Source organism: Leucopleurus acutus (assembly GCF_964270905.1).
Source record: "Leucopleurus acutus genome assembly, chromosome: 11".
NCBI lineage: Eukaryota > Metazoa > Chordata > Mammalia > Artiodactyla > Delphinidae > Leucopleurus > Leucopleurus acutus.
Window position 1 is genome coordinate 41,818,557 of NC_139152.1, and position 24,962 is coordinate 41,843,518.

The 24,962-nt window shown below is 37.7% G+C and overlaps 1 protein-coding gene across 5 annotated transcripts in view; it reads left to right on the top strand.

Moving 5' to 3' along the window:
• The window catches only part of ATF1 (activating transcription factor 1), a 54,091-nt gene that overhangs the window by 22,460 nt on the left and 6,669 nt on the right, over positions 1–24,962 (top strand). For 4 of the 5 annotated variants that reach the window (XR_014326604.1, XM_082850575.1, XM_082850578.1 and 1 more), the window contains exons 3-5: positions 10,133–10,252; positions 12,520–12,620; positions 22,074–22,204. Coding sequence is in view for 4 of the 5 variants with exons in the window: in XM_082850575.1 (XP_082706701.1) it covers positions 10,133–10,252; positions 12,520–12,620; positions 22,074–22,204 (352 nt within the window). In the remaining variant the exon portion in view is untranslated. The remainder of the gene's footprint in view (positions 1–10,132; positions 10,253–12,519; positions 12,621–22,073; positions 22,205–24,962) is intronic. The other variant, XM_082850577.1, reaches the window with a different exon arrangement.

A 24,962-nucleotide genomic window follows, 5' to 3' on the forward strand; every position in this document is an offset into this window, starting at 1 on the left:
TTTTCCTGTGCTTTTATTTTCAAACTTTCTGTGTCCTTAGGTTATGTTTTAGGTGTATCTCTTGTTAACAGTATATAACTAGATTTAAAAAAAAAAAGATCTAGTTTCCTAGACTTTTTTCCCCTCAGTTTTTACATATTGTGAATTGTGCTTAGTGCACACACTTGTACATGTCTGTGCTGCCCATGAATTGGTCATAGGATATGCAAATGTTCAGTTATAGTAGATACTGCCAACAATTTTATAAACTTACACCAATTTACAACACCACCAGAAGTATATGAGAGCACTGTTGATACATTTAAGTACCCAAAATTGGTATTGTGAGTTTCTTTAAGTTGTAACCATTCTGATGAATGTGTTGCAGTATCTCATTGTGGTTTTTGTTTTGTTGTGTTTGTTTCAGGTATAATTAACATATAACATTGTATTAATTTCATGTGTACAATATAATGATTTAATATTTGTGTACATTGGGAAATGATCACCACAGTAAGTCCAGTTAACATCCCTCACCACACATAGTTAGAAATACTTTTCTCCTTCTGATGAGGAGTTTTAAAAGTACTCTGAGCAAGTTTCAAATAGGCAGTACAGTAATTGTTTTTATAAGTGGAAGTTTGTGCTTTCTGCTCACCCCCTGCCTTTGGCAGACACCAGTCTCTCTGTGAGGTTGTTGTTGTTGTTTATACCACATATAAATGAGATCATGTGGTGTTTGTCTTTCCGTGTCTGACTTATTTCACTTAGCATAATGCCCTCAAGATCATCCATGTTGTCACAGATGGCAAGATTTTATTCTTTTTTATGGCTGAATAGTATTCCATTGTAGTCTTCTAGACTTTTAACAGAGCTTTGATCCATATACAGTTGACATAATTACTCATACATATAAATTTAGACCTACCATCTTATTTTTTACTTTTTGATCCACGTGTTCCATGTTTCTTTTTCTCTCCTTCCTTGTCTTCTTTTGAGTTATTTCTTCTCATTCCATCCTGCCATCACTTGTATCAATTTGGACTGTACATAAACTCAGCTAGTGATTATTCTAATTATAGCATGCCTACTTAGTAAAGTCCAAAGTTAATACCTTTCCTCTCAGACATTCCAGTAACTTTAAAACATTTATTTCCCATTTATCCTCTAACTTGTCACTGTTCTTAGGATTTAATTTTATCTTTTTCTCTTTTAATCCCATAAAACATCGTAAGTCTTTTATGTATTCATCATTATTTGTTTTTTTCCCACGTGCTTATCATTTCTTTGCTCCTCATTCCTTCTTACATGTCTCAGCTTCCATTTGAGATTACTTTTCTTTTACTTTAAGTATTTGCTTTAGAAAAACCTTAGCACTACAGGCATTTTGGGCTGGATAATTCTTTGTTGTGGTGGACTGTGCATTGTTGGATATTTAGCAGCACCCCTGGCCTCTGCCCACTAGATGTCAGTACCAACCACCCCACCCCATTATGACAACCCGAAATGTCCCCAGGTGTTGCCAGATGTCCCTGGGGGGCAAAAATCATTCCTGGTTGAGAACCACTGCTTTGGAATTTACTTTGATGTAGGTCTGCTGCTCTATTTTTATTTGTTGAAAATACCTATTTCATTTTCATTTTTAAAAGGTATTTTCACTGGGCATAGAATTCTAAGTTATATTTTAGCACATTCAAAATATTCTGCTGGCTTCTGTCTTCCATCGTTGCTTTTGAGAAGTAAGCTTAAAACAGGACTGTTGCTATTTTAAATATAATCTGTTTTTTTTCTTTTGGGTGCTTTTATAGTCTTCTTTTTATCTTTCGTTGTTTTGTAGGTTCCACTGTGTTGTGTTTAGGTGTAGACTTCTTTTTCTTTTTTTCTTTTTTTGGCTGTGTTGGGTCTTCATTGCTGCACACGAGCTTTCTCTAGTTGCAGCGAGTGGGGGCTGCTCTTTGTTGCAGTGGCTTCTCTTGTTGTGGAGCACGGGCTCTAGGCATGTGGGCTTCAGTAGTTATGGCACTCGGGCTCAGTAGTTGTGGCGCACAGGCTCTGTAGTTGTGGTGCACGGGCTTAATTGCTCCGCAGCATGTGGGATCTTCCTGGACCAGGGATCGAACCCGTGTCTCCTGCATTGGCAGGTGGATTCTTAACCACTGCGCCACCAGGGAAGTCCCAAGGTGTAGAATTCTTTTTATTTATTCCACATGGGAGTTACTAGGATTCTTGAATGTATGGATTGGTGTCTGTCATGAGTTTTATAACACTTTCAGAAATTATATCTTCAGATTTTGCCTGTATCCTACTCTTTGTTCTTCTCACTCTATTCTCTGTATCTCTTAACCTCTCATATATTTTCCATCTGTTTGTCTCTCTGTATTGCAGTTCAGATAATTTCTTCTTACCTGTCATCCAGCTCACTGTTTCCCTTTAGCTTTGTTTGGTATATCTGAACAATGACTTTTTTGGGGGGTGGGGGGCTGTGTTGGGTCTTCGTTGCTGCACATGGGCTTTCTCTAGTTGTGGCGAGTGGGGGCTGCTCTTCATTGCGGTGCACGGGCTTCTCATTGCAGTGGCTTCTCTTGTTGCGGAGCATGGGCTCTAGAGCACAGGCTCAGTAGTTGGGGCACACGGTCTTAGTTGCTCCGCGGCATGTGGGATCTTCCCAGACCAGGGCTCGAACCCATGTCCCCTGCATTGGCAGGCGGATTCTTAACCACTGCGCCACCAGGGAAGCCCTGAACAATGATATTTAAAATTTCAAGTATTATATCTTTATTTTTAGAAAATCTGGTTCTTTTTCAAATTGACTGTAGTTTTCTATTTACTGAAGACATTTTCAAGCTTGTCTTGAAACATAATCTGCTGTTTCTTTAAACATAGTAAGCATAATTGCTTTATAATGTCTGATAATGTCAATATCTAAAAATCACTTGGGTCTGCTTGTGCTGTCTGCTGTTTTTGCATCTTGCTCCTGGTGCCTTGTGGTTATTTTTTATTCTTTACTGTCCATTAATCTTGACAAACTGTGGGAATTTTTTGTGGCCAAGGATGAGTGTGCCTTTCTCCAGGAAGAATTTACTATTGCCAGGTGCCTGGGGAACCGCCTTCAGGGTTCGAGGCTCTTTTTGTCTTTTTGTACCACCTAGGTGATGTTAATTGGGCTCTGAGTCTGCTGGAGAGCTAGTTACATCTTCTTCAGCCCTTCCCTCCTCCATACCTAGGCAACTTTCCTTCTGTTACCTTACCCTGATGATGTGGCCCTTTGAAAGTCCCAGCTTAATAGGAGGTCCCCTATCTTTACCTAGAGAAAAATCTGGCCTCTTATTCCCGCCTCTCCTTTGAGAGCAGTTCAAATCTACCTTGATAGGTGATTTTGTTTACTCTTTTATTTGTTCTCACTGTACTTCAGATTTCGGCTTGGTGATTTAGAATCTATAGAGTCTTTAGAATATAAGAAGCAGAGGACAGAGAAGTGTCAAGAAATATGAAGCATCTAAAATTTTACCCTGTTTTTAAGTTAAAAATATATTTAGTAACAGCATTGTTTTCATTATATTTATTTTTATAGTTACCATATACTTACAGCAAGTGATACTAGTTTCTATTTATCATAGTGAAATAAGGTTCTCTTTTTCTTTTTTTTTTTTTAATGCAGTACGCGGGCCTCTCACTGTTGTGGCCTCTGCCGTTGCGGAGCACAGGCTCCGGATGCACAGGCTCAGGGGCCATGGCTCACGGGCCCAGCCACTCCGTGGCATGTAGGATCTTCCCAGACCGGGGCACGAATCCACGTCCCCTGCATCGGCAGGCGGACTCTCAACCGCTGTGCCACCAGGGAAGCCCTAAGGTTTTCTTTTTAAGTACTTTGAGTTTACAAAAGCAGATATATACTTTAAAGAAAAATAAGAAGTAAATAATAGTATAGGAGATACGCTTTCCTGAAAGCATGCTGTTGAGTATGAATTCTTTACTTTGGTCAGTTTACCATGTATAAATCCCTCTGTCCAAGGATCATTTGAATCTTTTGAGACCTAGGAAGTAGTGACATTTTGGGGCAAGTACAGCGTAGGCTTAACTATGGGGCAAAAAAATTAAAACCACAAAATTACAGTTAAATTATCTTTACATTAAATAATAAACTAAAAGATGTACAGCTCTGGTTCATTTTATTTTTCATTTGTATTTTGAAATAACGGCTCCAGTCCATTAATAACTGTGCAGGATACCCTGGGCTTAAGGGTTTGCCATAGATGATACTGAAGTAAGTAAAAAATCATTATTCCAAATGTCAAAACAGTCTGTTCTTCCTTTTTCCTTGAAATGAAAAGGCAAAACAAATAAACTTGTTGTGTAGGAAGCAAATTGAGAACATACAGAGTGTGAGAGGTTTTAAAAGTCAGTGGTACCAGGAGGGATAAGATGTCTTGGAAAGAGCACTGGGCTCTGGAGTGACACAGGACCAGCCATTACTGTGTTCAGTATTGTACTTTTCAAAATACTTAATACAAAAAATTTCAAACATATTCAGAAGAAGAGATGATTAGGTTAAGCCATCATGGTTCCCGTCACCCTGTTTCAGCACGGCTCCTTGTCCCCCCTAACCCACCACCAACTGGATTATACGGAAGCAAATTCTAGGTATCATTTCAGCCTTCAATATTTCAGTATGTATCTCTAAAATATAAGAACTCCTTTAAAGAACATAACTACAATACTATTAACACACCTAAAAAAATTATTCCTTAATATTATCAAATGACCATTCAGTGTTTAAATTTTCAAAATTGTTATTTATTGTATGTGTGTACACAATTTTTTTAACACCCCTTTTGTTTTTAACTTTTTATTTAATTTTCACTGTAACTCTGAAAAAGATATTATTAGTTCTATTTACAAAGGAGGAAACTGAGATCCTGGGAAGTTAAGTAATTTGTTTAGCATCACAGAGCAGCAAATGATTGCCTTAAGCTAAAAATCAGCCCAAGCCTGTCTGACTCCAAAATTTGTATGCCTTTCTGGATTTAGAAGACTTTGGATTCAAACTCTGTTAAATAGAGGTTTCTTTTCCCATGCCACTCTACTAACTCCCCACCCTCCCTCACCCAAGTGTTTGTGCTCCAGGGATCCCCTAATTAGGGAGCTAAGGAGAACGCTAATTTTTGCCCAGTCACTTGAATAAGAGTGAGCTCAGCTACCCTGTGGAGTGAGAGGCAATCAGGGGGCCTTAGTCCTACAGCTCCCAATTTAATCAGAGCAGCTCCAAAAAAAATCCTTTTCTACTTCTTCTAACATCTCCTAAGAGGGGTTCTGAGGTTGGTGCTATAGTGTACTAGCATGTGCTACAGCTCTAAGATCTCAGACTGCACTGTTCAGTATGGCAGCCACAAGTGGATATTTCAATTTTAATTTGAATTACTTACAGTTAAGATTAAAAATCAGTCTTTCAGTCATACTAGCCACATTTCAAATGCTTGATACTGACTACTATATTGGATAGTGCAGATTTAGAACATTTCTATCATTGCAGAAGGCTCAGACAGCACTGAAAAGTAACAGGTGAAGGCAATCATCTGTTTCAACTGCAGATTAAAATTGGGGGGTGGGGAACAGCAGGTCCCTCCTTTCCTTCTTTGAGAAAGATCTCAGGATTTGGATTTAGATGATCACATTTGAGAGTGGCAGTGGGAAGACACCAGGCTTTGGGACCCTGAGTGATGAGCATTTTGTGAGGTTAGAACAGTGATAATAAGGGGAAGTGATGACTGCTAGCTAAAACAAAATCTGGTGCTGTTTTTCCTTTTCTGCCTGCCAGATCCTCAGTCTGCACAAAATCACAAGGATTGCCAGAAACTCTGGAGGAATGATTGCTTTTATCCTTTTAGAAATGTAAATTAACCCCCTCACAAGCTCTCCTCATTATTTGAGTGAGTGGCTTTAGTTAGGGTCTGAAAAGTAAGGGGACCTCTGAGTGTAATGATGACTCTAGAGCTGGACTCTTCAGATTCATGAATTCTGTTTATTTTTACTCATTAATTTCTGTGTCCCCATATTGGGATACTGTCAGTGAGAAACAGAGCCAGACACCTGTTAAAGGCAGCAAGATAGATTTCATTCAGACTAGTGCAGTAGGGAAGAGAGACTCCAGCATAAATTGAGCTCAACTCTGCTGAAACAAAAGGTGGGTCCCTTTTAAAATGCTGGAGTGTGCTAAAGGAAAAGTACTGAAGATGTTAGGTGGAGAGGTTGGTCACTGTGATTCAGCCATTTGTGTCCACTTGCTAATTGGTGCTTATCAAATTTAGGCTCCCATCCTCCAACAGAGACTGGTAGACAAAGGCCCTATCCTTCTTGATGACTACATTGCGAAGGGATGACTCCCAGGTCCTTGAGAAAGACATTTCTGGGTTGTACAAGATTTGTTTATCTCCAGGGTCAGAGATTGACAACTGCAAGTTTTCTAAAGTAAGTGCTCTAAGAAAAGTGAGGTCAAAGGCCTATAGTCAGGTTTTGGCTAGAACAAACAGTTAATTATTTTGGCAGCATTGAGCTTTCTCTAGGAGGCATTTTAAGGAGGCTGGGTCATCCTAGGGACTCAGCCTTGAACTGATAGAAGCTGTGGTAGAGTTTGGTCATGTCTCTTAGTGTGTGTGAGGGAGGTTGAATGGAGTTGTTTGTGCTGAAAGTCTGCAGTTTTCAGTACCTGGATAAAGGTTGGTTTGTTTTGTTATTTGTTTTGTTTTGTTTTTTTAAATTGAAGTATAGTTGATTTACAGTGTTGTTAATTACTGCTGTACAGCCAAGTGATTCAGTTATACATATATATATATACATTTTTTTATATATTCTTTTCCATTATGGTTTGGCGTAGGATATTGAATATAGTTCTCTGTGCTGTACTGTATACCTTGTTGTTTATCCATTCTATATAGAAAAGCTTATATCTGCTAACCACAAGCTCCCATTCCATCCCTCCCCTAACCCCTCCCCTTGGCAGCCACCAGTCTGTTCTGTTTGCGATTCTGTTTGTTTCATAGGTTCATTTGTGTCATATTTCCACATATAAGCGACATCATATGGTATTTGTCTTTTTCTGATTTACTTCACTTAGTATGATAATCCATTTGCATCCATGTTGCTGCAAATGGCATTATTTTTGTTCTTTTTTACGGCTGAGTAGTATTCCATTGTCTATATGTACCACATCTCTTTACCATTCATCTGTCAATGGACACTTAGGTTCTTTCCATGTCTTGGCTATTGTGAATAGTGCTGCTATGAACATAGGGGTGCATGTATCTTTTTGAATTAAAGTTTTGTCTGGATATATGCCCAGGAGTGGGATTGCAGAACCATATGCTAATTCTATTTTTTAGTTTTGAGGAACCTCCATATTGTTTTCCACAGTGGCTGCACCAACTTACATTCCCATCAACAGTGTAGGAGGGTTCCCTTTTCTCCACACCCTCTCCAGCATTTGTTATTTGTAGACTTTTAAATGATGGCCATTCTGACTGGTGTGAGCTGCTACCCCATTGTAGGTTTTTTTTGGCCACACCATGTGGCATGTGGGATCTTAGTTCCCCAACCAGGGATCAAACCCATGTCCCCTGCAGTGGAAGCACAGAGTCCTAACCACTGGGCAGCCAGGGAATTCCCCTTCATTGTAATTTTGATTTGCATGTCTCTCTTACCAATGTTGAGCATCTTTTCATGTGCCTATTGGCCATCTGTGTTTTTTCTTTGGAGAAATGTGTATTTAGGTCTTCTGCCCATTTTCAATTAGGTTGTTTGTTTTTTTGTTGTTCAGTTGTATGAGCTGTTTGTGTATTTTGGAAAGTAAACCTTTGTCAGTCACATCATTTGCAAATATTTTCTCCCATTCCTTAGGTTATCTTTTCATTTTGCTTATGGTTTCCTTTGCTGTGCAAAAGCTTGTAAGTTTGATTAGGTCCCATTTGTTTATTTTTGTTTTTATTTTTATTGCCTTGGGAGACTGACCTAAGAAAACATTGGTACAGTTTATATCAGAGAATGTTTTGCCTATGTTCTCATGGAGTTTTACCGTGTCATGTGTTTGTTTAAGTCTTTAAGCCATTTTGAGTTTATTTTTGTGTATGGTAAGAGAGGGTGTGTTCTAACTTCATTGATTTATATGTGGCTGTCCAGCCTTCCTAGCACTACTTGCTGAAGAGACTGTCTTTCCCATTGTATATTCTTGCCTCCTTTGTCAAAGATTTTTCTTTTTAATATTTATTTATTTGGCTGCACCAGGTTTTTTTAATTAATCAATTTATTTATTTATGGCTGCGTTGGGTCGTCATTGCTGCGTGCAGGCTTCCTCTAGTTGCAGCGAGCGGGGGCTTCTCTTTGTTGAGGTGCATGGGCTTCTCATTGTGGTGGCTTCTCTTGTTGCAGAGCACAGGCTCTAGGCGCATGGGGTTCAGTAGTTGTGGCGCACGGGCTTCAGTAGTTGTGGCGCACAGGCTTAGTTGCTCCACGGCATGTGGGATCTTCCCGGACCAGGGCTCAAACCCATGTCCTCTGCATTGGCAGGAGGATTCTTAACCACTGCGCCACCAGGGAAGTCCTGCGCCAGGTCTTAGTTGCAGGGGATCTTTGTTGCCACATGCAGGATCTTTAGTTGCCGTATGTGGTGTCTAGTTCCCTGACGAGGGATCGAACCCAGGCCTCTGCATTGGGAGCCTGGAGTCTTAACCACTGGACCACCAGGGAAGTCCCTTTTGTCAAAGATTAATTGACCATAGGTGTGTGGGTTTATTTCTGGGCTCTCTATTCTGTTCCATTGATCCATATGGCTGACTTTGTGCCAATACCACACTCTTGATTACTGTAGCTTTGTAGTACTGTCTGAAGCCTGGGAGGGTTATGCCTCCTGCTCTGTTCTTTTTCTTCAGGATTGCTTTGGCAATTCTGGGTCTTTTATGGTTCCATATGAATTTTAGAATTATTTGTTCTAGTTCTGTGAAAAATGTCATGGGTAATTTGATAGGGGTCACATTAGATTGCTTTCAGTCGTATGGCCATTTTAACAAATTAATTCTTCATTTCCAAGAGCATGGGATATCTTTCCATTTCTTTGAATCATCTTCAGTTTCCTTTATTAATGTTTTATAGTTCTCAGAGTATAAGTCTTTCACCTCCTTGGTCAGGTTTATTCCTAAGTATTTTATTTTGGGGAAGTGTGATTTTAAAAGGTACTGTTTTTTTACATTTCCTTTCTGATATTTGGATAAAGTTTTATATACATATTTCCCTGACCTGGGCATTTGGGAGATAATGAGACTGGAATTTAATCCAGTCTTGGGAAAGGGTAAAGAACCTTCAATGAAACAGAATAAGGCATTGTTCTGGGGGCCTGATGCAAACACAGAAAAGAGTCATAAAGGTGATTTTCAGGACTTGAGAAGCAGCCTTGGATTTTATTTTGTGATTTAAGCCCAAGATGGATGGTATGAACCAGGATAGTCTAGAGGAAGGTGAGAGATCTGAAAATATCTGGGAAAGCTTCTTGGAATAGGTAGAACCTGAGCTGAGTCTTGAAGGATGACGGGTGGGCTTTTCTTGGTTTAGCATTTTATTGTGGTATTTCCATGAAACCCCATCTACTTTCCACAGAAATAAAATATTTCAAGTAAATAATTGAATCATGAAATTATAATTTATTTTTCTTTGAAGATACTGCCCAAAGTTGGTATTTCTCTCACTTTTTGATTCTTGATTTCTTAATTGTTTTTTAACCAGGTATCTTCAGAATGACATGTTCTGAAGAGCCACCATGTTTTTACACAATCAGTTCCTCTGCCCCAAATACCTTCCAACCCTATCCCCCAAGCACACCTTCAGGGAATTGTATATCTTTCAAGACTAGCTGAAGTAGCACCCTTTCTTTGCTCCCACAGTACAGTGCTGTCTACTTCTCTGCTTATATTATAGCTCTTATTGTTTGTTTAGTTTGTACTCTCAACCCCCTAATGCAGTCTCCTGCCCACAGAAGATACTTAATATGTGATTAATAGATGTGGTTAAATATAATAAGCTCTGAAATGTATTTTCCAGTATTAAGAACTCAGCTTTCTTACGTGCACAGGTATAATTATATTATGTTAATTGAATTTTTATTTGTTCTTAGATGTCATTAAGAGGATCTGCGCCAGTGACAATTGTACCTCTTCCTGGAGAGCAAGTACAGGTTCAGGGGGTCATCCAGACAGCTCAGTCTTCTGTAATTCACCCACCACACGTGCAAACGGTACAGAAATTCAAAGACTTAGTGGTTGAGAGAGGGGACTTTTGAACCCTGAGTCTCTGGACACACTGAAGTTGCTATAGTTATAATATTGTAAAACAAGATAATAAAGTTGTCTTAGAAATTAGATTTTAGAACTTCTAGCTTCATGTATATACTACCCGGTAAAAATATAAGGCAATTTTGGGAAGAAGTTATTGCTTAGAATTTAAGGAAATGAAAGATTTTCTGAAGGGAAAGCACCTTTTTATCCTAGTGGTATCCTTCATGAAAAAGAGAATTCTGAAGAAAGGGTGATGATGTGAGCATTTTAGCAAACTAAGAAAGTACCTACCTTATGCTTTATGGTGATCAAATAAAAGAAGTTCTCTCATAGTGAAGTTCTTATTTATATCTATCTGCCTTCATATTTACACCTGACAACAGTAGGGAGGAAAAGGCCATCCTGGATTCCTTTTCTTTTTACTCTTTCTCCCCATTTTATCTTCTGGCTCCTGTGAGTCTCAGAATGCCTTTGGTCATCTCTCATTTTTAGAAGCAGCTGTCCTGGAAGAAAAGCTGTATAACTCATTTTTTCCTCTTGAATGTATACAGTGTCTGGCAGTGTTGTCAGCTCTAGAGCTGCATCTTTATGTGTTTTTTGTTTTTGTCTTTGTTTTTGGTTTTTTTCCTATAGGAAAGGTGACTGCTGCATGGATTTTTGAGTTTTTATATGAAGATTTTACTCTTATTAGTGCTGTTATTAAAGAGAAATACTTGATCTTAGTTATAAGGAATCTCTTAGTTTTAGAAATGATTTTCTTACTTGAGTTCAGTGGGAGGCTTTGGAGTAAATTTAGGGACAGACAGGGAAAACAGCTAATATTTAGATTAGAAATGGCATATCTGTGGTGCATGAGGAAATAAAGAAGTGACAGATCTTCCTTAATTATTACTTTATTATTCGTTACTGCGATTATTTCTTAATTATTACAGATTGTGATCTTTCTTTCCTATCTAAAGACAAAGATTTAAGATACAAAAAAGTAGAAGTACACTAGAACTTGCTTTTGAAGGAGACTATAGAATGTAAAACAAGCTTCTCTGGAAATTTAAGATCTGAGTCTACATAGTTTAGGGGAAGGCCTTCTGTAGAGAGTAAGTAAGGTAGAGAATTTATGTCCGTTCTAGAAGCCTGTTTTGTTTATGTTTTTTAATGAAGATGAAGTCAGGTGTCACAATGCAACTTCAGAAAAATGCTGAGAAATTTAATACATTTTAAAAATTGAAAATAACTCGTTTCCTCAATTGTAAGATATTATAACTTAAAACTTGCATATGGTTATTGTAGTAACTAGTTTTAATAGGTTTATTATTAATAAGAGTTAACATTTACTGTGTGCTTGCGCTGTGCCGTGCACTAAGTGCTTTACATGTATTAACTCATTCAACTGTGCAGTGAGATACAGCTAATTATTACAGATATTTAAGTTGCATGTGTTTGTACCTGCCCTTGCCAGTGACCTCCACTTTGCCAGATCTAATGCTTGTTCTCAGTCCTTGTTTTACTTCACCTGCTAGCAGAATTTGACATGGTTGATTATTCTTTTTTCCTCAATACACTGTCTTCGCTAGTTTTCCAAGGACACCTTGCTCATTTAGTTATTCCTCATGGTGGCTTGTTCTTGGTCTCATTTGCTGGTTCCTCCCGTTCTTTCCAACCTCTTACTGCTAGAGTGTCCCTGGGTTTTGTGCTATATTTATCCCCTTATTGAGCTCACTGAGTCTTGTGGCTTTAAGGACTATCTAAAGAACTGTGACTTCCAATATATGTCTCACCCAGACCCCTTCCCTGACTCACAGGCTTGTATATTCAGCAGTCTCCTCAATTTCATTATCTAATAATTAGATATTGGTTGGATATCTGATAACATTTCAAAGTTAGCATGTCCAGAATCCAAGTCAGACAGCATTAATGATTAAAAAAAAACTTCGAATAATGTGCATCAGTATAGAGACTGATCTTTACTACTCTAGTGAAGTAGTATTGCTTTATTTGGGGGATAGACTTTCTTCTTAGTTCTAAGCCTGCTGTGTTGTATGTTCCTTTAGTTTGGGCTCCTGAAATAAACTTTCTCTTTTCCTTTTATTTCTTTCTTTTCGACCTTAGATTTAATGACAAAGGAATTTGGGTGGCAGAAGACAGATCATTTTTTCTGAAAGTAAAAATTAAATTTAATTCTTTTTCTACCTGCTTTGTTCATCATAGTAAAACCAGTTCTGTTTTTCAGGTATCATCTTTATCAGAAAGTGAAGAGTCTCAGGACTCATCTGACAGCATAGGCTCCTCACAGAAAACCCACGGGATCCTAGCACGGCGCCCATCTTACAGGTGAGTACTCGTGTCACACCCTGCATGTGTTATATTACCATATGAGTTGGAATGGTGCTGGCAAAGCAAATTATATCAAGAAGGAGCATGTGTTTGTATAGGAAGGGAAGTGTTAAGAGAGACAGGGCAAGATTTTGAAGGGCCCAAGTTGCTGTGCTGAAGAGGAATTTAGACTCATCTTCTGGCAAAGTATTAGATATCCATATTTACTAACTTTAATAGTAATATGAAAGAATTAAACTACTTTGTGTTCCCTTTCTTAGCTTCCTAGCTCTGAGCCTTTGTCTTTCCCTTGTGTGTGTGTCCCTTTGCTAAAACACATTCTTCTACATTCTGCACATACTTTAGGCCTCATTTCCTCCTGGAAACCTTCTGTTTACTTTTTCTTCAGCCTCCCAAGACCAGGTTAGGTCTTTCTTCTGTGGCATCTTTTTACTAACCCCTATTATAGTACTTATCTCATGCTACTGGAATTCCAGTTTATTTATGGGCATGGCCAGTGCATTATTATTTTTTGTCACGTCAGGGCCTAGCAGAATGACCAGATGAGAGTAGATGCTTAATAATTACTTGTTGAATGAACAGAAAGCTGAAGTAGTACAACTAACTGACAGAAAGCTTTTGAAATAATCTGGGTGATTTCATATAGGTAGTGTGGTATCTTTGGCATGGCTGGATCTGAGACACTTCTGTGGTAGAACTGACCAAACCTGATGACTAGATGGTAGGAGGAAAGGGAGACAGAAAAGGATGAAATGCTCTTTTGAAACACATAGACAAATGCAGTAAGGTTTTCGATGTTATGAGAGAACTTTTTATAGGGTGTATTCATTCCTGCCTGACGGAAGAAGTAGGAAAGACTTCATAAAAGATGTAATTTAGGGCTTCCCTGGTGGCGCAGTGGTTGAGAGTCCGCCTGCCGATGCAGGGGACACGGGTTCATGCCCCGGTCTGGGAAGATCCCACATGCCGCAGAGCGGCTGGGCCCGTGAGCCCTGGCTGCTGAGCCTGCCCGTCCAGAGCCTGTGTTCCGCAACGGGAGAGGCCACAACAGTGAGAGGCCCGCGTACCGCAAAAAAAAAAAAAGATGTAATTTAGTTCATCATCAATCTGATAAATTCTGAGAGCTAGGAGCAGGGAGGGGTTTTGTAAGGCAGGAAGAGAGCTTCTTAGGCTGAGGGAACAGTGTGTAATGAAAGGTAGATTGTATGATATCAAAGAGGTTGGCCTGTTCTGGGAATTGGCAGTTTTAAGGTACAAGGAGGAAGGGGTGGTTTAGCAAGAAAAGGTAAACAGGAGCCACATTACTTAGAACCTTGTTACCATGTTAAGGAATTGGGACTCTACTGAATACACAAAAAATTTTGTCTGTGAATTTTTGGGGGGGTGAAAAATAAGCCTACTAAAATGAGTTCAATTTGAAACTATAAAAAAAATAATCCAGGGACTTAACCTGGCTGTCCAGTGGTTAAAACTTCGTGCTTCCACTGCAGGGAGCATGGGTTCGATCCCTGGTCAGGGAACTAAGATCCCACATACCACGTGGTGTGGCCAAAAAAAAAAAAAAGTAATCCATTATGAATTTCTCAGCCTTAGAAAGCAAGGTTCCAACCATGTAAGTTAATTTAAACCTACATCTAGATATATCTTATGAAGCAAAATTGGAGGGCACCAAAGATAAAAATAAGATCTTAAAAGCTTCCACAAAGACAAATTACCTCGAAAGGAGTGACCATTAGGCTGACAACAGATTTTTGAATGGTAATATTAGAAGACAATGGACTAAAATCTTTAAATGCCAAGAGAAGGTAACAGTTGGCCTTGGAATTATATACCCACCTGAACAATCACTCATAAATAATGGTGAAGTTAAAATCATTTCAAACTGATTTAAGAAATTACTAAAGGGTACATGTCAGGAAGAAGAAAATGAAACCAAACAAAAGGAACGTGAATATAAGAAAGAATGGTGAACCAAGACATTCATTTAAGTTACCATTGACTTTTTAGAATAATACTAATAATGATTGATTAATTTGGGTAGTTCAAAAACAAATGGAAAGAAATATATCAGGCAGAAATATATAAGACAGGAATGGTCTACTAGAGTCTTACATCGACTACCTTTAGACTTACCTTAGACTGTTAGAGGTAACTGGCAAAAGAATACAGATAAAAAGTTTAATTTCCAAATAGTGGGGCTCTTTTGGCACAAAACAGTTATTTAGCTCCTAGATAAATACTTGTTAATGAATTGTGCATTTATAGGAAATAACAGAAATGTCTTATCAGCCTACCCTAATAAACATAAAACCATATACATACAAATACATGAGCTGAAACTAGAATGGGAAGCAGAAGCAAGCATGAAGACCAAGGTACACCCATTACTTTAATTTAGGTCTACTGCAGGAAGGGACTACGAACCTGAGATTTTTGTGTTAAGCTGAGATCCCTGCAGCAGGCTAGAGCACCTGAAACAAAGTTTCCCCAAGTTAAGCTTTCCAAATTACCAAAGATAGGATCAACCAAATATGAATTTACAGTCACAAATCATCAAACATACAAAGAAATAAACCATTATAAGTGAGAATCAGCAGAAACAATATACAATGAACTCAATAAATACAGAAAAGTATTTGATAAAATTCAGCACCCACTCAAATTTTTAGCAAATAAGGAATAAAAATGGACTTTCCTAGCATATACAGACTTTGAGAACTGAACTATACATAGGACGGATCATAGCTCAAGTTCCAAACATGGTACACACATGGACCAAATCTGAATAGCACTGCATAGTCTTTGAAAATGAAATTGATGGAACCACGACCCACAGAAGGCTGGTCAGAACTTGCAGCTTGGACGCAACCAGGCTGATAGCCTGCTAAAACAAGAATATCAGAAATTCTCCATAGGATTTAAACAGGAGTCTAATATAATATTGAAAATGTCTAACATTACATGGCATACAAAGAACTTGGAAGAATCTTAACTTGTAAGGGAAAAGATTATAAGCAAATGCCATCTCCTACATGACCCAGATGTTGGAATTATATGACAAAAACTTTAAAAGAGCTATTACTGAAATGTTCTAACTAACTAACAAGTAAGGGTGAATTCTCTTGAAATGAATGGAAAGATAGGAACTCTTAGCGAAATACAGAAGATATAAAGAGAACAAAATAGAAATTTAAGAGCTGAATACACTAACAGAAACAAAACCTCACTGGACGGATTCAATAGGAGAACAGAGATAAAGAGTCAACTTCAAAGATAGTTCAGTGGAGATTATCCAATCTGAAGAATAGAGATTGGAAAAATTAACTAGTTCTCAGGGACTTGTGAGACAATATCCAAAGATCTAAACTGTGTCATTTGAGTTATAGAACAGAAAAATGTTGCAGAAAAAATACTTGTAGAAATAATAGCTGAAATGGTCCCAAATTCGGTGAAACCTACAAATTGAAAAAGCTTAGCAAATCTTAAAATAGATAAAATGCAAAGAAATCCCTGCCCAGACATATGTCATAATCAAACTGCTGAAAAATACATAAATATTGTGAGCAGCCAGAGAAAAATGACACTACTTATAAGGGCATGATGTGAATGATTATAGATTTCTCATCAAGAACTGTGCAAGCTAGAAGAAATGAAATAGCATTTTTAAAGTGCTAAAGAAAACTGTTAATCCAGAATTCTCTATCTAGTGAAAATAACCCTCAGAAATGGAGGTGAACTAAGTATTCTCAGATAAAGGAAAACTAAGAGAAATCATTGGCAGCAGACTTGCTCTAAAATAACTGCTAAGAAAGTTAAGACCAAAAGAAACTTGGAAGGTTAGGAATGAATAAAGGCAACAGCAAGATCTGGGCAAATATAATGGACTACTCTCCTATTAAATTCTTTAAAATATGTTTGATGGTTGAAAAAAATGACACTGTTTGATGGGGTTTTCAGTGTAGGCAGTTTTAATATGTAAGACAACTACAACATAAATGGGGGAAGATAAAGAGATTTAATATGGTGGTAAAGTTTCTAAGGTTCACTTGAAGGAATAAAATAGTGACTATAAGTAGACTAGGCATCTATACTGTAACACCTAGAACAACTACTAAAGAAACTGTACGAAGAGATTTAGTCAAATACACAATAGATATATTAGAGTTTTGAAAAATCTTAACCCAAAAGAATGCAGAATTTTTTTAAAAGATAGCAAATAATAAAATGGTAGATCAACCAATATCAGTAGTTATATTAAGACAGCATGACTTAAACTCACTAAAAGACAGATTATAAATAGACACAAAAATCCTCAAGAAAATATTAGTAAACCAAGTACAACAACATATAGACGGTATTATACACCATAACTGAGTAAGATTTATCCCAGAGTGCAAAATTGGTTTAACATCTGAAAATCAATTAATGTAATACATCGTATTTATAGAATAAAAACAAAAACTTATAGTCATCTGAACAGAGACACAAAAAAGCATTTGATGAAATCCAGTACCCTTTAATGATAAAAATTCTCATCAAACAAATTGATGGGAGTTTCCTCAGCCTGATAAAGTGCATCTACAAAAGCCCAGAGCTAACATCATATTTAATGGTGGAAGACTGAATGTTTTCCCCCCTAAGGTCAGGCACAAGACAAGGCTGTGGATGTCTGCTCTCACTATTTCTACTTAACGTTTTACTCAGGAAATCAGGTAAGAAAATGAAATGAAAGGCATATTGGAAAGGAAGAAATAAAAGTTTGCAGATAACAATGATCTCATATATAGAAAATCCCAAAGGATCCACTAAAATAGAACTAATAAATAAGTTCAGCAGGGTTGTGGGATACAAAATCAATTGGTTTTCTATACACTAGCAATAAACAATCCAAAAATAAAATTAAGAAAACAGTCCTACTTAAAATAACATAAAATGTATAAAATACTTTAATACTTGCAATTAAATTTATAAATCCAAATTATATAAAACAGAAGTATAATACTTGTGTATTGAAAACTACAAAACCTTGTTGAGAGACAATTTTTAAAAATCTAAACAAAAAGACATCACATGTTCATCAGTTGGAAGACTAGATATTGTTAAGACAAATAACCCAGTTAAACAATGAAGAAAAGATTTGAATAAACATTTCTCCAAAGAAGATATACAAATGGTCAATAAGTATGTGAAAAACTGATCAACATCATTTGTCATTAGGTTAATGCAAATCAAAATAATGAGATATGACTTCAAACCTAGTAGGATGCCTAAAAAACAAAAACAAACCAAAAACCCATAACAGGTGTTGGTAAGGGGGGCAGTGGCTGTGGAAACAATCTGGCAGTTCTTCAAAATACTGAACATACATACCTTATAAGCCATTACTACTATTGCTATATATATAAGCAAGAGAAATAAAAACATAATCAAAAGAAAATTGGCTATATTAATATCATACAAAATAAGACTTAAGGGCTTCCCTGGTGGCGCAGTGGTTGAGAGTCCGCCTGCAGATGCAGGAGACACAGGTTCATGCCCCGGTCCGGGAAGATCCCACATGCCGCGGAGCGGCTGGGCCCGTGAGCCATGGCCGCTGGGCCTGCGCGTCTGGAGCCTGTGCTCTACAACGGGAGAGGCCACAACAGTGAGAAGCGCGTGTACTGAAAAAAAAAAAAGAAAAGAAAAGGAAAAGAAAGCAAACAAAATAAGACTTAAGAGCAAAGAAGATTATTAGAGATAAAGAGGGAGTCAGTTCACCAAGAAGACATAACAATCCTAAATAGGTACGCATCTAACAACAGAGCTTCATAATACATGTATCAAAAACTTACAGAACTGGAAAGCAAAATAAATCCACAGTTATAGCTGAAAATTTGAGTACACCTACCTCAGTATCCGACAGAACTTGTAGCCAGAAATTCAGCAAGATTATAGAACAACTGAACAATACAATCAACCAGTCGGATCTAATTGACATTTTTAGAACACTTTACCCACGTGCACAAAGAACATTCACCAAGAAACACCACATCCTGGATCATAACAAACCTTAACAAATTTAGAAGAATTGAAATTGTGCAAAGTTCTTTTATATTTGAATTAGACTAGAAGCCAGTAAAAGAAAGATAACAGGAAAATCTCCAAACATACAGAAATTAACACACTTAGAAATAATCCATGGACCAAACAGAAAATCTTAAGGGAAATTAGAAAGCACTGTGAACTTAATGAAAAATGAAAATATCAAAATCTGGAGCTGTAACCAGTGGGAAATAATTAGAGGAAAATTTACCTTATTAAATAAAAACTTATAAAAGAAGGAAAGTCTCAAATCAACAAGTTTCCACTTTAAGAAACTAGGGGAAAAACAAAATAAGGTCAAAGCAAGCAGGAGAAATGAAATAATAGAGATTAAGCGCAGAAATCAGGGAATTCCCTGGTGGTCCAGTGGTTAGGACTCTGCACTTCCACTGCCAGGGGCCCGGGTTTGATCCCTGGCCGGGGAACTAAGATCCTGCAAGATGCATGGCACGGCCAGGGGAGAAAAATAGAGCAGAAGTCAATGAACTTGAAAAGAGAAAACTAATAGAGATAATATAACTGAAAGGTGGTTCTCTGGGGGAAAAAGAATTAGTAAAATTGATAATCCGGTAGCAAGATCAGGGGAATGGTGAATATAAAGGGGAGAGTGGTCAGAGATGAGGTTGGGGAGGTCACAGGGACAAGTTATGGCCTTGTAGACTGTGTCATTTATTCTGATAGGGAGCCACTGCAGATGAGTGACTTGATCTGACTGACATTTTAAAAAGATGACTGGTTGTTGATGATTGGTGTGGAGAATGGAATGTAGCAAGGGAAGGGTAGACTAAAGGAGCACCTGTTAGAGGCTACTACTATTCAGTCAAGAGGGCGGTGGCATGGACTGGGGTGTAGCAGTGGAGGTGATGAGGGTGGGTAAGATTCTGGATATATTTTCAAGATAGAGACAATGGGATTTGTTTATGAATTGGATAAAGGTTGTGAGAAAGAGAGAATGACTCCAAAATTTTTGAAAAACAGTCGATATTTACTGACGTGGGTAAGACTGCAAGCGGTGGAAGGATATCTGACATTAGATTTGGATGTATTAACTTTGAGGTGCCTATTGAGTGGAAGTATTCAATACACAATTGGATACAGGAGTTTCGAGTTAAGGAGAGAAGTTGAGGAAATATCATTTGAGGGGTCATCAGTATACACAAGGTATTCAAGCCTATGGGACAGATGAGCTCATTAGAAAGAATATAGATAAAGAGAAGTCCAAAAGACTAAGGTTCTCCAAGAATGAGGCAGGAGGATGAGGAAGAATGCAAAACAGTGGCAAATAATATCTCAAAATGTAGTAAAAATAAAGTAATATATATGGGAATGGTAAACAACAATTTAGATAATGGTACTCTTTGAGGGGGGAGAAGAGCAGAGAAAGGAATTGGTAGTGACATTTTGGTGTATCTGTAAGTTAATTCCTATTAAAAATGAGATATCTAAAGCAAACATGGCAAAATACCATCTAATGGTTCTTGGTACATGGTACATTGGTGTTTTATTTTTTGTACTTCTCTTTATGCTCAAAATGTTTCATAACTTAAAATTGAAAAAGAAATGGCCACAGCGTTCCCCAGTCTCATGCGAGGCTGGCTGCTTAAGACCATGCAGGCAGCTTGTTAAATGGATTCTGGAGCTCTGTCCACTCGATCATTAGGGTTACCAGTTGGGAATCTGAATTCAGTAAACCTCTCCAGCTGATTCTGGTACATAAGCAGGTTTAGGAACCACTGTGACAATTCTACAGATGGCTAACACAGAGTCCTATAGGACTGCCACCTCTCTTGCTCTCTGTGTGGGACTTCTGTTAGTACAGTCTACACTTGCAGGTCTTTGTGGGAAGACTGTCCAGAGTAAAGAGACCAAGCTGGAGAAGGATCTTCAATGTGTGGTAAGAGAACAGCTGAAGGATCTAAAATTATTTGGCTCCAATAAAGAAGACCTGTAGCAGTTGTCAAATATTGCAAAGAAGGACATGGATATATTGGGTCGGCCAAAAAGTTCATTCGGGTTTTCCTGTGAGATGTTATGGAAAACCCCGAATGAACTTTTTGGCCAACCCAATTAGGGTAAAGCTTAACTTTCTCTAGCTTCATTGGGTGGAATTAGCTTTGAGTCTAAATAAGGATGAGCTCTAACCATCCAAAAATTGAATAGTTTGCTTTTTGGAAGTTGTAGATGAATTATTCCTGGAAGTAGAGGCTGTTAGCAATGCTAGAGAATTCCTCCACTGGCTGGAGGGTTAGCATAGGTAACATGAAAGATCCCTTTTAATGCTGAGGGTTTTTTTTTTTTCCTTTGTGATTCTTTTTTATTATTGTTTCCACACAAGTAGTTCAGGTTTTCTGATTTTTCTACAATAAACACAGAATTCTTGAGTAAACATTTTTTTCCTTTTCTTTTTTTCCCCAGAAACAAAATTATGCTCCCTCCATCCCCAGGTGTGTTTTGGAAGACCTTTCTTTTCAGCAAGGCATCTTTTTCCATCCCCTTATTCTTGCCATGAGTCCCCTTTTTTTTTTTAACCAAGTCTGAGGGATCCCTGTGGAATCAAATGTACTTCTCGTTAAAATAAGCAATTTTATTTATCACTGATAACTCTGCATTTTTATAGTAGTATTTTTTTTGTACTTTCCATCAAAGTTAGGAAAATGGGGTTCTCCTTTTCCATTATGGTCTATCACAGGATATTGAATATAGTTTCCTGTGCTATACAGTAGGACCTTGCTGTTTATCCATTCCATATATACCAGTTTGCATCTGCTAACCCCAAGCTCCCAATCCATCCCTCTCCCACCTCACTCCCCCTTGACAACCACCAGTCTTTATAGTAGTATTTTTTTTTATTTTAATTTTAATTTTTTGGCCACACCACGTGGCATGCAGGATCTTAGTTCCCCAACCAGGGATCGTACTGTGCCCTCTGTAGTGGAAGCGCAGGTTGTTCTACTGGAACTACTGGACCCGCCAGGGAAGTCCAAAATTTAATCTTTTTAATAAAGGTCACTGACACTATTTAGAAAATGAATAGTACTTTGTTAATTAATGAAATACCTCACAATGGAGCCATCTCTCCTGTAGGGGAAGGAGACATTTTATACCTCTACAAGGGCCTTGTATATTGAAAGGCACTCTGTATGGGTATTTGCTCAGTGTCTCTTTTCATGTCGTCATAAACTAAAATATAACCAGCCTGCTAATAAACAAAGTCTAGTTTGTGCTAAAACACAGTATGTGCTAAACAAAGGATTCCTTGATATAAGAGTTTAGGTGTCTACCAGACTACTGAGATTTAAAAGGTTTAGTAATTTCTTTGTAAAGCTGTCCTCATCACCAACAGTAATAATAGAGTTCTATTTTTCACAGAAAAATTTTGAAAGACCTATCTTCTGAAGATACACGGGGCAGAAAAGGAGACGGAGAAAATCCTGGAGTTTCTGCTGTCACTTCTATGTCTGTTCCAACTCCCATCTATCAGACTAGCACCGGACAGTACAGTACGTATAGGAATAAATTTCCCACCCGATAGACACACAAAAACTAACCTTTCTGTTTGAAGAAGTGGTGTGTAAACTGTCATACTTTAATAGTGATGATTATTAAAGGATAACATTTTGAGCCAGAAATAATGCAAAGTTCTTTTTCAGTATTATCTCATTTATTCCTTACAACTTTGTTGTGAGGTGGGCAGTTATCAATTTATGAGGGAACCGAGGCTTAGAGAGTCAGATAATATCCCTGAAGTCATACAGCTTGTAAGTGATACACGGCTTGTAAATGATATACTTACTTTAGGGTATAAGTCTGTGAGTTTTGACAAATGCATGGAGCTGTCTTAAGCACCACCACAATCAAGACACTCCATCACCCCAAGAAATTCACTTGTGCTGTGTCCGTTTGTAGATAATCTCTCCCTCCTCTCCTAACCCCTGTTCTTCAAGTTTTATTGGTGTCCCATCTGACCACCTGTCACCATCTCCAGTCATCCTCTCCACCACCTCAGTCTACACTCTCATCTGAATTACTGCAGTATCCGATTGGTCATCTTGCTTCCATTCTTGCTCTAATACTTTTTCATATCTCAGCCAAAGCAGTTTATTTAAAATGTCAATTAGATCACACCATTCTTGCTCAGAATCTTCCAGTGACTTTAGAATAGGTCCCACAAAGCATTACATTCAGGATCTGGCTTTGCCTGCCACTCTGATCTCATCTCCTACCACTTGATGCCATTCTGGCCACACAGACTTTCTTGCTGTTCCTTAACACATGAAGCTTGTTTCTACCTCAGGATCTTTGGAGGTGTCATCCCTACTACCTGCGCGTTCTTCACCAGATCCTCACATGCCTTACATCCTCACTTTTTATAATTACGTATAAATGCCATAAAATATAGTAGCTTAATTATAGAATGTATATAATTATAGATTAGCTTATTTATGATCTGTTCTCAAGGAATGTAAGTTCACAACTATAACCTTGGTATACAGGGCCTGGCGCATGTAGGCTTTCATTAAAATGTGTTATGAATATATGATTTTAAGAATATATGTAGAATATTTCTGTGAGGACACATAAGAAACTGGGAATAGCAGTTGCAAGGAAGGAAACTTAGGAGCAGAGATCAGAGGCAATTGGGAGGTTCACTTTTCATTTTAAACAAAACTGAATTTTTTTTTTTAATCATATACATGTATTGCTATTTCCAAAAAAATTTTTTTAAGGCAGCATATTAGCAAGTTAAAAGTTATGGTATATTAAATGGTTTATTATTCTAAACCCATTAAAAATTAGAATTATGAAAACTACAAAGAAACTTGGGCTAATATTTCATATGTTACAACTGAAGTAAGTACAGTACAAGTCATATTTAGGGCAGCATGATCCAGTAGAACTTGATGATGCAAACATTCTGCATTTGCATTGTCTAGTACAGTAGCTGCTAAACTATCTGAATACTGAGCACGTGACATGTGGCTGGTGAGACTGAGGAACTGAATTTTTTATTTTAATTTTAGTTAATTTAAATAGCCACGCATGGCTCATGGCTACTGTATTGAACAGTACAGTTGAGTTCTTCAAAGAAGTAAATTCAACCAGGTAAATACACATGTTAAGCAAGTACAGGAAGATATGTTGCAAAAACGAAAATATTCTGTATTAACATATATATTTAACATCAAAAGATGTGTATCTATAATGTGTGTAAATAAACCTATTTTGATATTTATATATCAATCTGTGTGAGCATAGGAAAAGATTAGGAAGGTTGTGCACCAAAATAATGTTTACCTCAGGAGGGGGCTGGGGAGTGGACAGTGGAATAAATAGGGATAATGGGACTTTTTATATATATATTTATATATGTATGTAATGTGTGTTGCAGGGAAGGAGACTGAAAGTAATTCCTAGTATAAGTTTAAAACGAATCTCTGAATCTAAAAAATGTTTTGTTTTTTTTTTTTGCGGTACACGGGCCTCTCACTGCTGTGGCCTCTCCCGTTGCGGAGCACAGGCTCCGGACACGCAGGCTCAGCGGCCATGGCTCACGGGCCCAGCCGCACCGCGGCATGTGGGATCTTCCCGGACCGGGGCACGAACCCATGTCCCCTGCATTGGCAGGCAGACTCTCAACCACTGCGCCACCAGGGAAGCCCCTAAAAAATTTTAATGTCTTTACTTCTAAAGTCATTTTATAAATTAAAGTATATGGGAATATTTGTTGTGTGGTAGTAGGGAAAGGATAAGGGTAATCAGAAACAGTGGTCACCACTAGAGAGTGGAGCTAAGAAAGAGTATGAGGATTTACTTTTTCATTATGTAACCTTTTATCCTTTTTGAATTTTCTTCCATAGGCACACTTATCTATTCAAAAATATTTTAAAATACAATCTTTTTAATGCTTTTAAATAAAAATTACAAACTATGTTAATATTTCCTACTACTTATTTTTCCTTTAAAAGTTTGTCATCGGTGGTACCCTCTTCTAATGGCCCAAAATTGCTGTGACAACATTAACAGTTAGCATGGAATGCTCTATAGAGCCCCAAATGGGTTTTGACCAGTCAGTTATTGTACAGTTTGAGACTAAATTTAAGATTAGTGCATCTGAAATACAATATTTTCTGAAGAAATGCCGTTTTACTTGTTTTACATATAGCTCACCCAAAGTAGTCAACAGTTATCAAGTGGAATTGCATTTAAACCTGTTTTAATAAATAGCAAATTTTTTTTTTTTTGCCAATCCTTTGTCAT